This window comes from Triturus cristatus, chromosome 7 (genome assembly GCF_964204655.1).
Source record: "Triturus cristatus chromosome 7, aTriCri1.1, whole genome shotgun sequence".
Taxonomy (NCBI): Eukaryota; Metazoa; Chordata; class Amphibia; order Caudata; family Salamandridae; genus Triturus; species Triturus cristatus.
This window is the reverse complement of record NC_140590.1, coordinates 68,124,690-68,141,155: the sequence shown is the minus strand read 5'-3', so window position 1 is coordinate 68,141,155 and position 16,466 is coordinate 68,124,690. Positions and strand designations below refer to the sequence as shown.

Below are 16,466 nucleotides of genomic sequence, written 5' to 3'. Positions count from 1 at the left end.
TGGAGTGACAGACGTGCTCTGTACTGGAGGCATGTGGATTCTGGAGTGACCGAAGTGCTCTCTGTGTTGGAGGCATGTGGATGCTGAGATGGAAATAGTGCTTTACATGCTGGACTCGTGTGGATCTTAAAATGCCAATGATGCTTCACAGGATGGTGTGTGGTTAGCGGATTAGCAATGGTACTTTACACGTTGGAGAAAGTAGATCTAGGAACAGGAATGACGTTTCACATTCTACAGGCCTTTTGATAAAGGGCATCACTGGTGAACCAATTGAGGTTTACACACCAGGGGACATTTACACAGTGGAATGGCAGCAGTGCTTTACCTGCTGGAAGTATATGGATAATGGAATGACAAACATGTTCTACATATAGTGAGTACACATATACTTGAATGGCTGTGGTATGTTACATACCGTGGAAATGTATATTTATGTCCAGAAGCAATGAGGCAGCTGGCATCATGGCAGTCTTTGAGAACATGATGCATTCACCTTCTGGCTGAGAGCTGACCCTGTGCAATCAGTAGCATGAGGGCAGTCAGTGACCTGCTCCAGCCCCCCCCCCCCCTGAGTCACAATCCTGAGACTGCCTAAAGGGGCCTTGATGGGGCCACTGGCGCCCTCACAGCAGAGCTCTTTGGTGCTAGATTTCCAGGTCTCATCTAGAAGCAGAGAGATGCTTCCTTCCCATCCCCACCACCCTGCAGCAGAAATAATTCTCAAAGACAAACTAAGGAGTTTTCCATGTTTTATTTCAAGTCACCAATTGTCCATTTAGCTGTGCCATTTCCCACCAGGGCAGACGGCTTGCTCTCGTTTACTAAGCTCAGCACGAGGGGTTGGACCAGACGTCAGGGAATCTCGTTATCGACCTGTAGAGAAACAAATGCATGAGCAGGAAGTAGAGAAATGATAACCTGTCCCTTCTACCGCTAGAGGAGTCAGAGCCATAAAGCATGCACTGTCTAGGACTGTCTGTCCGTGGATTCGCACAGAGGTACAGAGCATGTCACTACTACGGCTTTAGGGTTACAGGGCTACAGAGCATGTCACTACTACGGCTTTAGGGTTACAGGGCTACAGAGCATGTTACTACTACGGCTTTAGGGTTACAGGGCTACAGAGCATGTTACTACTACGGCTAGAGGTTCGCAGAGGTACAGAGCATGTCACTACTACAGCTAGAGGGTCACAGAGGTACAGAGCATGTCACTACTACGGCTAGAGGGTCACAGAGGTACAGAGCATGTCACTACTACGGCTAGAGGGTCACAGAGGTACAGAGCATGTCACTACTACGGCTAGAGGGTCGCAGGGCTACAGAGCATGTCACTACTACGGCTTTAGGGTTACAGGGCTACAGAGCATGTTACTACTACGGCTAGAGGTTCGCAGAGGTACAGAGCATGTCACTACTACAGCTAGAGGGTCACAGAGGTACAGAGCATGTCACTACTACGGCTAGAGGGTCACAGAGGTACAGAGCATGTCACTACTACGGCTAGAGGGTCGCAGAGGTACAGAGCATGTCACTACTACGGCTAGAGGGTCGCAGAGGTACAGAGCATTTCACTACTACGGCTAGAGGGTCGCAGAGGTACAGAGCATGTCACTACTACGGCTAGAGGGTCACAGAGGTACAGAGCATGTCACTACTACGGCTAGAGGGTCACAGAGGTACAGAGCATGTCACTACTACGGCTAGAGGGTCGCAGAGGTACAGAGCATGTCACTACTACGGCTAGAGGGTCGCAGAGGTACAGAGCATGTCACTACTACGGCTAGAGGGTTGAAGAGGTACAGAGCATGTCACTGATGCGACTAGAGGGTCACAGAGGTACAGAACATGTCACTACTATGACTAGAGGGCCGTAGGGGTGCAGAGCATTTCACTGCTATGGCTAGAGGACCGCAGACGTTCGGAACATGTCACTACAATGGCTAGAAGGTAGCAAAGGTACAGAGCATGTCACTACTACAGCTAGAGGCTTGCAGAGGTTCAGAGCGTGACACTGCCATGACTAGAGGGTCACAGGGTAACAGAGCATGTCACTACTACGACTAGAGGGTCGCAGAGGTACAACACATATCACTACTATGCATAGAGGGTCGTAGAGGTACAGAGCATGTCATTGCTATGGCTAGAGGGCCGTAGAGGTACAGAACATGTCTCTACTACGACTAGGGGGTCACAAAGTAACAGGGCATGTAACTACAACAACCAGAGGGTCACAGAGGTACAGAACATGTCACTACTACGACTAGATGGTCGGACGGGTGCTGAGCCTGTCCCTGCTACGACTGGAGGTACAAAACATGTCCCTGCTATTACTAGAGGGTCATAGGGGTGCAGAGCATATCACTGCTATGGCTAGAGGGCCGCAGAGTAACAAAGCATGCCACTACTATGCATAGAGGGTCATAGAGGTACAGAGCATGTCACTACTATGACTAGAGGGTCACAGAGGTATGGAGCATGTCACTACTACGACTAGAGGGTCGCAGAGTAACAGAGCATGTCACTACTATGGCTAGAGGGTAGCAGGGGTACAAAGCATGTCATTACTATGGCTAGAGGGTCACGGAGATACAGAGCATGTCACTACTATATCTAGAGGGTCGCAGAGTAACAGAGCATGTCACTACTATGGCTAGAGGGTCACAGAGAAAAAGAGCATGTCACTCCTTACCTTAGAATATCCCCAGGCATCAGACTGGATCCGGAAAGTTTTTCGTCAGCAGTACCCCTGCGCATCGGTAGGTGGCGTCGTGCGGCTCCGCATCCGTCGCTGGCGTCGTATGTGCTGAGATGACATCACGGAGACTACTTAGACGCCACCCATGCGCTCTTACGTCAGTTCTTTCTTTTTCTGCGCCAGTAAGCGCAGATCCGGTTAGAGCACGTACCTTAGTCACTTTTTGACTATCTTTTTGAGACTTTTTGTCTCCTGTAAGTTTGCGTCTACTCTGATGCACGTAGGGATTCCTGGTTTTAAGTCTTGTGGGACCTGCCGTCACAATATGTCGGTGGCGGACCCCCACGACGTCTGTCTCTACTGCCTGGAGAGCGACCACGACTCCCGGTCCTGCACTCGTCCCCGCGCCGTTCACGGACCAGGGGCCGCTCCAGAGAACGCTCGCGGGGCCACCATCATCGTTCCTCGTGCTCCGAGTCTTAACCCTCGGATTCAGGTAAGAGACGACACAAAAAAAGCCGAAGAAGCGTTGTCGCTCTCCGACGTCCCCCAGTCGGTCCCCAGATGCGGATGAGGGGGACAGGGGTTCTGCCCCTGTGGCTCCTTCGGAGCCCGGGAGTCCCACGGCCTACCCACCTTACCTGGGTCCGTCGGCGACTCCCACACAGGTGCAAGAATTTCTTGCTACCATGGACCACCTGTTTAGGCCTCGGGCTCTCGCCGGCTCGCCCTTGGGCCCCGCGGTCCCGTGTCAGGATCCTGTCGGGCTGCCGGCAGCTCCGGCCACGGCACCACAAGGTCCCGCGCTGCGGGCTCTGGCCCCAGCGCCACCCTCGGCTCCGCCTCCGGCACCGCAGTGGATGCCATTTGTTCTGTCCCTGCCCAGGTTCCCAGACGCTTTTGTCCCTACCTGGGATCCGCATTGGGACACGGCGCCGGTTCGGCCCCGCCTGGCGCCATTCCTGGCGCTGTTTGTTCCTTCCCCAGTCCCTACCCTGCCACCGCAGTCTGTCCCACATATGGTGGAGGTGGAGGATGACTGTGAGGGGTTCGAGGGCCCTCTTGCTCATCAGTGTGACTCAGAGCAGGACTGGACGGATGAGTTAGAGGAGGTCGGCAGCCTTGATCTCTCGTCTGACCCAGGGTTTGCCTCTCCTCCGCCTACCATGGAGGAGGGTGCTTCGTACACGATGGTGCTCCGTCGGGCCACTGAGGTCCTCCACCTTGATCTCCCTACGGTGGTCCTCAAAACTATTCTCCTCACTGAGGTGCTCCAGACGGCGTCCACTTCGTCGGAGCCCCTGCTGCCATTTAATGACGCCCTCACTGATGACTTACTGGGCACTTGGTCGCGGCCAGCCACAGGGGCCCCTGTGGATAAGAATGTCGCCAGGCGTCATCACCCGGCGCCAGTTGACCCTGCCTTTCTGACCACTCATCCTACGCCCGTGAACCTGGTCAACCAAGCTTTGACGTCCCAGAGTGCCTTTCCCACGGCTCCGCCGGGTAAGGACTCTAAGAAGCTGGAGCAGTTCGGCAAGCGGTTGTTCTCTTCGGCCAGCTTAGGGCTGCAGTCGGTGAACACCGCATGTCTATTGGGCCGCTATTCCCACATGGTGTGGGATGCCGTTGCACAGGTGTTACCTCAGTGTCCTGAAGAGACCCAAGCTGTGCTGTCTCAAGCTGTTGCCGAGGGTAAAGATGCGGCTAAGTTCGCCATTCGGTGTGGTTTGGACACCACGGACTCACTAGGTAGAGCATTTTCTACGACTGTGGTGCTTCGTCGCCACACCTGGTTGAGATCTGCCGGGTTCTCGCCCGATATACAAAGCTCACTCATGGACATGCCCTTTGATGGCACTCGCCTGTTTGGCGGGCTACGGCCAAGTCCTTAGGTCTTTCCACGAAAAGCCCAGCCATTCCTGGTTTTCATTCCTTTCGTGGCCACGGAAGGGGCACCCAGCCACGTTCCATCAGCAAACCTGTGCAGAACCAGCCTCAGCGCGGCTGCAGACGCGGTTTCCGCAGGGGTGCGTCTGGGAATCAGCGTGGGGGCCAGTCCACCTCCGCCCCCGCTGCTTCTACCTCCAAACCTTCCTAATCTGAGCTTTGTGGGGCACCCCATGCCAGTGGGTGGCAGGATCAGCCATCACCTCCCCCACTGGCCTGCTATCACATCGGACAAGTGGGTGTTGCAGATCACCGCATGTCGGCGGAACACTTGGCAACTCTCCAGCAGGAAGTTACGAACCTTTTTTTTTTTTTTTTTCCTTTTTTTTTTCTTTTTTTTATTATATACCTGGTACAATCCGTAAACATTACATTTTATACTTCAATTTATACATAGTTCCAACTAAAATCCAACTTTCTTTACAAGGATTCAGAAAAATGTCCAAAAAAAAAAAAAAAAAGAAAGAGAAAACAAACCGCTAAATCATTAAGAGGACAAATTCACCATAATGTAAAATATATCACCATAAACAATTCATAGTCGAGAATCTCTCCAGCTCTTGAGGGGGGCCCAGATGCTAATCCCCAGCATCTTCAGCTTCCTGCCCTTCCTAGTATATAAGGAGGATTCAATGTTATGAATCCCCAGGAGTCTAGCCAGCCAGAGCTGGAAGGTTGGTGCGACAGAATCTTTCCAACCTGCCGCTAATAGTATTCGCAAAACAGCCACAGATATAAAAACAAAAGCTTAATTCTCCTTACTGAGACCCAGTTTACTATCAACTCCTAGTATCATGAGAGTGGGGGATAGATTAATCTTAACATTTAGCAGCCCTTCCCAAAACTTCTCTATCTCTCCCCGGATTCCAATTAATTTAACACATTGATGAAACATGTGTATAAGGTTGGCGGGCCCTTCCAAGCACCTTGGGCATGTATCATTGTCTCTTTTACCCCAATCATATAATTTAGCTGGTGTGAAATACAGATTAAACAGTGTTTTGTAATGTTGGGCTCTAAGATTCGTGGAACGAAACAGTTTCCCAGCTAGTTGTAAAGCTTTATCTAAGTCTACTTCAGGGTTTTGTAGTTTCAGCATCCAGGAGGACTCAAATTTGTCCAGATCATCTAATATTGAAGATACTAGGGTTCTATAGATCATTTTAATTTTTGTTCCCCCTCCTAATAAATACTCAATAATATTGATTTTCCCCCATGGAGATAACCGTGGTCTAATACCTTTCATGGTTTGATATATCTGTACAAATTTATACACTTGATTATCCGATATTTCGTATTTACGTTGGATATCATCAAAACTCAATAGATTATCCCCTACAAATAAATCACCAATTCTTCTGACACCTTGCTGAAGCCATATTTTTCCCATCCTATCATTACTAAGATGCGGAAAAATACCAGAGTTCCAGAGAGGAGTATATTAATTGATCCTCGGAATTGTCAGTATTCTCTGGACTGATTTCCAGACTCCCCACACGCTATCTAAAACCTTATATCGTTTTTTATTATAATAGCGTCTGTCGGTCTTACGTAAAAGCAACCCCAGGGCTTCTCTCCCCAATAATAATTCAAAAATAGACGGCGGATTCAAGTTGCCTAGAGGAGTATCCGTCAAATTTGTAGCAGAATCGAATAATATTGCCATCTGACTAATTAAACAAGCCCATTGATAGAATCTAATGTTAGGGATTGACAATCCTCCCCTTTCATATGGAAGGGACAAATATTTAATAGATCGCCTAATTTTACCGGTAACTAGACATAATATCGGAAAAAAAATATCGAGTAGCCAGAATATCGAGTTTTTAATATCGAATGGACAGAATATCGACTTGCAAAAATATAGTGGTGAAGAATATCGAAAAACAGGTAAGAAATATCGATTGCAATAATATAGAAGTAAGTAATATCGACAGTCATAATATAGTTGTTAAAAATATCGAATTTTTTATAGTGTTTTAAGTGTTAGTATATGTGTTAAAAGTATGTATTAATATTGGAATGTATGTTAGAATATTTTTAAATTAATGAATTTTATATATTTTTTATTTTTTTGTAATTTAATTCCGTAGCGGGTTGTGGGTTTATAGGGGAGTAGGGTGGGAAGTAATGTAATTATAGTACATTAAATAATAATTTATAGGAATTATTAATTATTTTTAATTTAATTTTGCGTTTTACTTCTGTAGCGGGTTGTGGGTTTATAGGGGAATAGGGTGGGAAGTAATTTAATTATAGATTATTAAATAATAATTTATAGGAATTATTAATTATTTTGTATTTAATTTTGCGTTTTACTTCTGTAGCGGGTGGTGGGTTTATAGGGGAATAGGGTGGGAAGTAATTTAATTGTTATTAGTTAATTATTAATTGGTATTGAAAATTAATTGGTTGTTGATGAATTATTAATTGGTAAATAATTAGTATTAATTGGTAATTAATTTGTATTAATTGTTTAATTGATAATTATGTTAATTGTATTCATTTAATATTTGTAGCGGGCAGTGTGTTCATAGGGGAATATGGTGGCAAGTAATATAATTGTAAATAAATAATTATTTAATTTATTTGTGTATATTGTTAATTAATATATCTTTAATTTAATTTTGCGTTTTACTTCTGTAGCGGGTTGTGGGTTTATAGGGGAATAGGGTGGGAAGTAATTTAATTGTTATTAGTTAATTATTAATTGGTATTGAAAATTAATTGGTTGTTGATGAATTATTAATTGGTAAATAATTAGTATTAATTGGTAATTAATTTGTATTAATTGTTTAATTGATAATTATGTTAATTGTATTCATTTAATATTTGTAGCGGGCAGTGTGTTTATAGGGGAATATGGTGGCAAGTAATATATTGTAAATAAATAATTATTTAATTTATTTGTGTATATTGTTAATTAATATATCTTTAATTTAATTTTGCGTTTTACTTCTGTAGCGGGTTGTGGGTTTATAGGGGAATAGGGTGGGAAGTAATTTAATTGTTATTAGTTAATTATTAATTGGTATTGCAAATTAATTGGTTGTTGATTAATTATTAATTGGTAAATAATTAGTATTAATTGGTAATTAATTAGTATTAATAGTTTAATTGATATTTATGTTAATTGTATTCAATTAATATTTGTAGCGGGTATTGTGTTTATAGGGGAATATGGTGGGAACTAATATAATTGGAAAAAAATAATTATTTAAATAATTTGTGTATATCCTTAATTAATATATTATAAATTAATTATTAATTGGTATTATTTGCATTTATTAATGTCTGTTATTGAAAAACAATTGTTTGTTAATTAATTATTAATAGTTAATTAATTAAACACAAATGTATTGGTATTTATAAATAATCAATTCTTGTGTGATTGGTAATTAATTGTAATACTTGTTTTTGTATTAATAATTAATTAATTAAAAAAAAAAACATTTATCATTTTCTCTACTATTGCACTTACTTGAGTGGGAATAGTAATTTTTACCCCTACGCTATCCAATGCTTTCCGTATTATTGCACTCTCTGGAGTGTGAATATTAATTTTTATCCTCCCGCTATCCAACACTTTCCCTACTGTTGCATTGTCTGGAGTGGGAATATTAATTTTTACCCTACCGCTATCCAACGCTTTCTCTAGTGTTGCACTCACTGGAGTGGGAATAGTAAATTTGACCCTCCCCCTATCCAACGCTTTCCCTACTGTTGCACTCTCTGGAGTGGGAATAGTAATTTTTACCCCTACGCTATCCAATGCTTTCCCTACTGTTGCACTCTCTGGAGTGGGAATAGTAATTTTTACCCCTACGCTATCCAACGCTTTCCCTACTGTTGCACTCACTGGAGTGGGAATAGTAAATGTTACCCTCCCGCTATCCAACGCTTTCCCTACTGTTGCACTCTCTGGAGTGGGAATAGTAATTTTTACCCCTATGCTATCCAACGCTTTCCCTACTGTTGCACTCACTGGAGTGGGAATAGTAAATGTTACCCTCCCGCTATCCAACGCTTTCCCTACTGTTGCACTCTCTGGAGTGGGAATAGTAATTTTTACCCTCCCGCTATCCAACGCTTTCCCTACTGTTGCACTCTCTGGAGTGGGAATAGTAATTTTTACCCCTACGCTATCCAACGCTTTCCCTACTGTTGCACTCACTGGAGTGGGAATAGTAAATGTTACCCTCCCGCTATCCAACGCTTTCCCTACTGTTGCACTCTCTGGAGTGGGAATAGTAATTTTTACCCCTACGCTATCCAACGCTTTCCCTACTGTTGCACTCACTGGAGTGGGAATAGTAAATGTTACCCTCCCGCTATCCAACGCTTTCCCTACTGTTGCACTCTCTGGAGTGGGAATAGTAATTATTACCCCTACGCTATCCAATGTTTTCCCTATTATTGCACTCTCTGGAGTGGGAATAGTAATTTTTACCCTCCCGCTATCCAACGCTTTCCCTACTGTTGCACTCTCTGGAGTGGGAATAGTAATTTTTACCCATACGCTATCCAACACTTTCCCTACTGTTGCACTCACTGGAGTGGGAATAGTAAATGTTACCCTCCCGCTATCCAACGCTTTCTCTACTGTTGCACTCTCTGGAGTGGGAATAGTAATTTTTACCCCTACGCTATCCAACGCTTTCCCTACTGTTGCACTCACTGGAGTGGGAATAGTAAATGTTACCCTCCCGCTATCCAACGCTTTCCCTACTGTTGCACCCTCTGGAGTGGGAATAGTAATTTTTACCCCTACGCTATCCAATGTTTTCCCTATTATTGCACTCTCTGGAGTGGGAATAGTAATTTTTACCCTCCCGCTATCCAACGCTTTCCCTACTGTTGCATTCTCTGGAGTGGGAATAGTAATTTTTACCCTCCCGCTTTCCAACGCTTTCCCTACTATTGCACTTACTGGAGTGGTAATAGTAAATTTTACGCGCCCGCTATCCTACATAGAAAATATTGAATATTTTTAATTAATATCATGTTAAGATATATGTATTAATTTTTTTTTTTAACTTACTTTAATTATTCATTAAGTTTACTGTTATTTAAGTATTTTTAAGTATGTGTCAGTTAATTATATGTATTATTTCATTAATTTAATATTACTTTTAAAACATTTAAAAAATTCGATATTTTGACTAACTATATTATTTACAACGATATTTTGGATTCGATATTTATGTAATTTCCTGTTTGGAGATAGGACTTCGATATTTTGGTATTCTATATTTTTGCATCGATATTTTTGTAAGTCTATATTTTTGTAGTCGATATTATGTCAGTGATCCAATTTTACCATATTGCCACATAAAATTCCTAAATAGTGCTCCAAGAGATTTTAGCATATCCTCTCCAATCATATACGGGATAGAGCGGAAGAGATACAATACTTTAGGTAGCATTGTCATTTTAAGGACATTAGCCTTCCCTATTAAAGTCAGATGCATGGCATCTATTCTTTTTAAATCTGACGCAATTGATATAATTAAGGGAGTAAAATTGTCTTTGATAATTCTATCAATTGCGGAACTTATCCTGACCCCCAAATAAACCGCAGAATCAGAATAGCTTTGATCAGGCCTATCTATATTATTAGTACATATTATCTGGGTTTTATTTTCATTAAGTAGGTACCCTGAACGCTGTCCAAATTCCAGCGCTATACCTGTTATAGCAATCAAAGATGCCACTGGATCTGGGGTAATTATGGCCAAATCATCAGCATAAGCCAATAGTTTGGTTTCATACCTATTATAGACTATCGGCTTAATATCCTCACAGCGTAGTATTCTACGTACAAGTGGATCGATATACATGGCAAAGAGGATTGGTGAGCATGGGCATCCCTGCCGTGTTCCACGAGAGATATCAATTTTTTCCGAGCTTTCTCCCATTATCTTGATTCTAGCCTTGGGGTCTGACTACATGGCTTTAATAGCTTGCACCATTTTAGGGCCGAAGCCCCTTCGATCCAATATCCCCCACAGATACTTCCATGTAACGCGATCAAAAGCTTTTTCTGCATCTAGGAGGATCATGGCCATCCGTCCCCCCGTGACAGCATGTATATCAAACAAAGTAATAGCCCGCCTGATATGATCTGTTGTTCCTCGACCTGGGATAAATCCATGCTGCCACGGGGAGACCATACCACCAATGACCCTCCCGAGCCTTTTAGCCAAGACCTTGGCGTAGATCTTAGTGTCCACATTTATGAGGGATATTGGTCGATAAGACCCAGGATTTTCTTTAGGCTTACCTTTCTTATGGAATACCACAATATTAGTTTCTTTCCAGGACTCTGGGATTACCCCAGAGATAATTATGCCAATAAATAAATCCAGCAATAGAGGAGCTATCACATCCTGTAAGCATTTATATAGCTCAAGCTGTATACTATCCGGCCCTGCGGCTTTCCCTGTTGATAGTTCCTGCAGTGCTTCGATCACTTCCCCTATTGCCAAATCCTCCTCCAACATTACTATATCCTCATTAACTAACTGTGGGCCTATATCCTCGAATTCTGGACTAGAGGTATCTATTCTACTCACCTCACTATATAAATTTTGATAATAATTTTTAAATACCTTAAGAATGTCCTCTGGCTCGGAGTAATCCTGGTCCCCTTCTCGAATATTGCTTATCACATTCCTACTTTGCACCTGCCTAATCCTAAGTGCTAGAAGTTTACCTGCCTGCTCTCCTGTCTCATACATCTTACCCCTGAAGATCTGATATTCCTCCGCAGTTCTCAAGGCTATCCATTTATGTAATTCAGCTTTAATGATTAAATATTTCTGTTGGCTTTCATCTGCCTCCCTCCTATGAATTATATCCATCATATGTGCTTCTTCTGCTTCTGTCAGATGAGCCACTAATCTCTCATTTTCGTCCCTTGCCACCTTCCTTACACGGGCTGAATAACTAATGATTTCACCTCTCAAAGTAGATTTAAAAGAGTCCCAGACCATATTTCTAGATGTACTATATCGGTTCATCTCGAAAAAAATTTGAGACCAGATCCTTATATGTTCAACAAATTTAGGGTCTGCTAGAAGTCTCCTCTCAAAAGTCCAACTCGAGTGGCCCTTACTGAAGATTTCTATATCATACTCCATAATTAACGGATTATGATCGGAGATCACTTTTGGTAGTTTTTTTATGCCCACTCTATTCAGTTCGGTTGAAGAGATAAGAAAATAAGCTAATTTAGTATATCTCTTAAATGGGAATGAAAAATATGTAAATCCTGGGTTGCTCGGTACTTTAGCCCCCCAGACATCTGATAGTCCATGTGATGTAATTAAGGAGCTCAGTGCTTGAAATACTTTGGGCTTATGACCCGTGTAACAAACATTATTATCTACATTATTACCTACACCAGTAAAGTCTGCTGAGATGTTAAAATCCCCACAGACCACTACAGGACCAGGCCAATTCGCCAATTCTAGCTCCAATTGATCAAATAGTTTGGGCTCATCCTGGTTAGAGCCATAAATTGTACATATTGTAAATCCCATCTCGAGTTCCGCCAGTGCCCACCTACCTAAAGCATCTGACTGAAGACGTCTAGCCCCTCCCATCATTGATTTAGCCAATAAAAAAAAATAAGGAAGTTACGAACCTCTTGGCCAAGGGGGCCATCGAGTGCATTCCTGGGCCAGAAGTAGGGAGTGGTTGTTATACTTTCTGGTCCCCAAGAAGGACAAAGGAGGTCTGCGTCCCATCTTGGAGAAGTTCAAAATGCTGACTCTGGCTCAGGTCTAGGTTGCCCTCGACCCTGGAGACTGGATGGTAGCGTTGGACTTGCAGGACGCATATTTTCACATCCCCGTCCTGCCGGCCCACCGGCGTTACCTGCGGTTCACGGTAGGCCAGGGGCATTTTCAGTTTGCCGTGCTCCCCTTCGGCCTTACCAGTGCCCCTCGGGTGTTCACGAAAGTGATGGCAGTGGTCGCAGCTCATCTGCGCAGGTCCGGGGTGTCGGTCTTCCCCTACCTTCGCCCCAAGCAGTCGTCTCCGACCTTCAGACTACGGCCGACCTCCTGCATTTGCTGGGGTTCTCCATCAACGTGCCGAAGTCCCACTTGAGTCCCTCTCAGCAGCTCCCCTTCATTGGAGCTGTTCTGGATTCGACTCGGTTTCGGGCGTATCTTCCCGAGCAGCGACTCTGGGATATTCAGGCTATGATTCCAATCTTTCAGCCTCTATCCTGGGTTTCAGTCAGGATGACCCTCCGGGTCCTGGGCCTGATGGCCTCCTGCATCCTGCTAGTGCAACATGCCAGATGGCATATGCAGGCTCTGCAGTGGGACCTAAAGTTCCAGTGGGCGCAGCATCAGGGCAACCTGTCCGATAATGTCCAGATGTCGGAGGGCACTGCACGACAATTGCAGTGGTGGCTCACGAATCGCGATTGGGTCAATGGCAGATCCCTCTCTCTTCCCCAACCGGAGCACACAATAGTGACGAATGCGTCCCTCCTGGGACGGGGAGGCCACTTGGGAGAGGCGGAGATCAGAGGACTCTGGTCTCCGGCGGAGTCCCGGCTCCATATCAACCTTTTGGAGCTCGGGCGATCCGACTTGCACTGAAGGCATTCCTTCCCTCTGTCCGGGGAAGTGTGGTGCAGGTGTTCACGGACAACATCACCGCCATGTGGTATTGCAACAAACAGGGTGGGGTGGGGTCCTGGACCCTATGTCAGGAGGCTCTGCGCCTCTGGACATGGCTGGAACATCAAGGTATTACCTTGGTGGTTGAACACCTGGCAGGTTCTCTGAACACCAGGGTGGACGAACTCAGCCGCCGGTGCTTGATGGATCACGAATGGCGTCTGATCTTAGACGTGGCGCGAGGTCTCTTTCAGCAGTTGGGAGAGCCTTGGATAGATCTATTTGCCACCGAAGAGAACACGGAATGTCATCAGTTCTGCGCGTTGGAATTTCCGAGGCGGCGCTCGCTATGCGACGCTTTTTCGTAAGTGGAGTTGCGGTCTATTGTACGCCTTTCTGCCTATACCACTTCTGCCCAGAGTGCTGAAGAAGATTTGGCGCGACCAAGCCCAAGTCATCCTTGTGGCTCCGGACTAGGCACGAAGATACTGGTATCCCGAGCTACTCAGCATGGCGATCGATCCCCTGATCCGGCTGCCTCTTCGGGAGGATCTTCTGTCACAGCAGCAGGGGACGGTCCTCCACCCGAACCTGTCCAGCCTCCACCTACATGCGTGGAGATTGAGCGGCGACAGTTGACAGGCTTCGATCTTCCTCCTGAAGTCTGTGACGTTATTCTGGCAGCCAGGCGTCCCTCCACTAAAACGGTATACGCCTGCAGGTGGAACAAATTTGTGGCATGGTGCACAGCCAAGGCTGTGGATCCCCTCTCTGCCCCTCTTTCTGAGGTCCTTCTGTTCCTTCTTTCTTTGGCCCAGCAAGGCTCTGCCTTGGGCAATATCAAAGGTTATCTTTCAGCCATCTCCGCCTTCCTACGACTTCCAAATCAGCCTTCTCTGTTTAAGTCCCCGGTTGTTAACCGTTTCTTGAAAGGCATTACGCACACATTTCCTCCCGTCACGTTCAGAATGCCTCAATGGGACTTAAACCTTGTTTTGACATATCTGATGTGCACTCCCTTCGAGCCCCTTCATACCTGTCTTTTTTGTCTTCTCACTCTTAAGACGGCTTTCCTGGTAGCTATCACCTCTGCCAGAAGAGTGAGTGAGCTCCAGGCTCTTTCTTCCAAACCTCCTTTCCTTTCTGTTCATCCGGACAAGGTGGTTTTAAGGACCCGTCCTTCTTTCTTGCCAAAGGTTGTCACGCTCTTCCACATCAGGCAGACCATCACTTTGCCAACCTTCTTTCTGCCTCCGCATCCTTCAAAAGAGGAAGAGCGGCTCCACAGTCTGGACCCAAAACACGCGCTCTCGTTCTAGCTGACACACCGTTCCGGATGGATGACCAGCTCTTTGTTGGCTACGTGGGCACCAAAAAAGGTCGGGCTGTGCACAAATGAACCATCTCTCGGTGGGTTGTTCTGTGCATAAAAGCATGTTACTCGTTGGCCAAGAAGGAGCCTCCTGTGGGGCAGTGTGCCCATTCTACCAGGGCAACAGCAGCCACTACTGCCTTGGGACGCAGCGTTCCCTTGCAGGACATTTGTCAGGCAGCTACGTGGGATTCGCTGCACACGTTTGCCAAGCATTACTGCCTTGACAGTCCAGTCCGGAGAGACGGCTTCTTTGACCGTTCTGTTCTTCCTGACTTTCTGCTGTAATCTTGTTCGCAGACCCACCACCAGGGTTGGTATTGCTGGGGTATCTCTACTAAGGTAAGGAATCTATCACTAACGTGTCTCTTTCAGATGCACAAGTTACTACTTGTGTAATGATATATCTGTAAGAGACATTAGTTAGTGATAGATTCCTTACCGCCCCACCCATCCTCCCCGTTCTGCGAAATGATTTCTAGGGTTAAGGTCATCCCTTTAACTGCCCTAGTTTCATGGCACCAGTGGTCAGTTTTCTTGCATGGCTCTGTGTTCCTGGCACGGAAAGTCATGTACAGAACTGATGTCAGAGCGCATGGGTGGCACCTAAGTAGTCTCCGTGACGTCATCTCAGCGCATACAACGCCAGCGACGGACGCGGAGCCGCGCGACGCCACCTATCGACGCGGAAGGGTACTGCTGACGAAAAACTTTCCGGATCCAGTCTGACGCCTGGGGATATTCTAAGGTAAGGAATATATCACTAACTAATGGCTCTTATAGATATATCGTTACACAAGTAGTAACTTGTGCGTCACTACTACGACTACACAAGGAGGAGGGGGAGCACACTGCCTGTCGCCCCAGCACAGTTCTCCCCATTGCATCATGGTAAATGCAGTACGCTTACTTCAAAGTTGCTGTAGTTTTTCACCAAAGTTGGTGCAGGTAGTGCTGTTCTCTCTAGACACATGTTTCTGGGTTTAGCCCTTCATCAGTAGAGAGCAAAAAGTAGTAAAGAGGAGAAAAAAGTCATCAGGGGTTGCTAAAATGCTTCCCAAGTCTTCACAGGTCACAGCACCATTCCACAGGCACACAGGTGCATCCCAGGTGAGCTCGTCAGCTCGTTGGCTCAAGGGAGCCTTTTAAACACAAGGGGGAGGGATAACACTGCCTCTCATCTCAGCAGAGTTCTCCCCATTCCATTCTGGTAAATGCAGTACGCTTACTTCAAAGTTGCTGTCGTTTTTCACCAAAGTTGGTGCAGGTAGTGCTGTTATCTCTAGGCACATGTTTCTGGGTTTAGCCCTTCATCAGTAGAGAGCATAAAGTAGTAAAGAGGAGAAAAATGTCATCAGGGATTGCTAAAATGCTGCACAAGTCTTCACAGGTCACAGCACCACTCCACAGGCACACAGGTGCATTCCAGGTGAGCTTATCAGCTCGTTGGCTCAAGGGAGCCTTTTAAACACAAGGGGGAGGGAGAACACTGCCTCTCATCTCAGCAGAGTTCTCCCCATTCCATTCTGGTTAATGCAAAGCATCTTACTTCAAAGTTGCTGTCGTTTTTCACCAAAGTTGGTGCAGGTAGCGCTGTTCTCTCTACGACTAGAGGGTCACAGAGGTACAAAACATGTCACTACTATTATTAGAGGGTCGTAGAGGTGCAGAGCATGTCACTGCTATGGCTAGAGGGCCGCAGGAGTACAGAACATGTCACTACTATAGCCAGAGGGTCGCAGAGGTATAGAGCATGTCACTACTACGGCTAGAGGGTCACAAAGGTACAGAGCATGTCACTACTA

The 16,466-nt window shown here is 45.5% G+C and overlaps 1 protein-coding gene across 1 annotated transcript in view; it reads right to left on the bottom strand.

The window, feature by feature from the left end:
- Positions 1 to 743: 743 nt before the first annotated feature.
- Positions 744 to 16,466, bottom strand: part of LOC146808839 (transmembrane protease serine 5-like) — a 251,149-nt gene continuing 235,426 nt past the window's right edge. Inside the window, exon 18 of the mRNA XM_085614243.1 lies at positions 744 to 876. Coding sequence (XP_085470369.1) covers positions 856 to 876 — 21 coding nt within the window. The 3' untranslated portion in view covers positions 744 to 855. The remainder of the gene's footprint in view (positions 877 to 16,466) is intronic.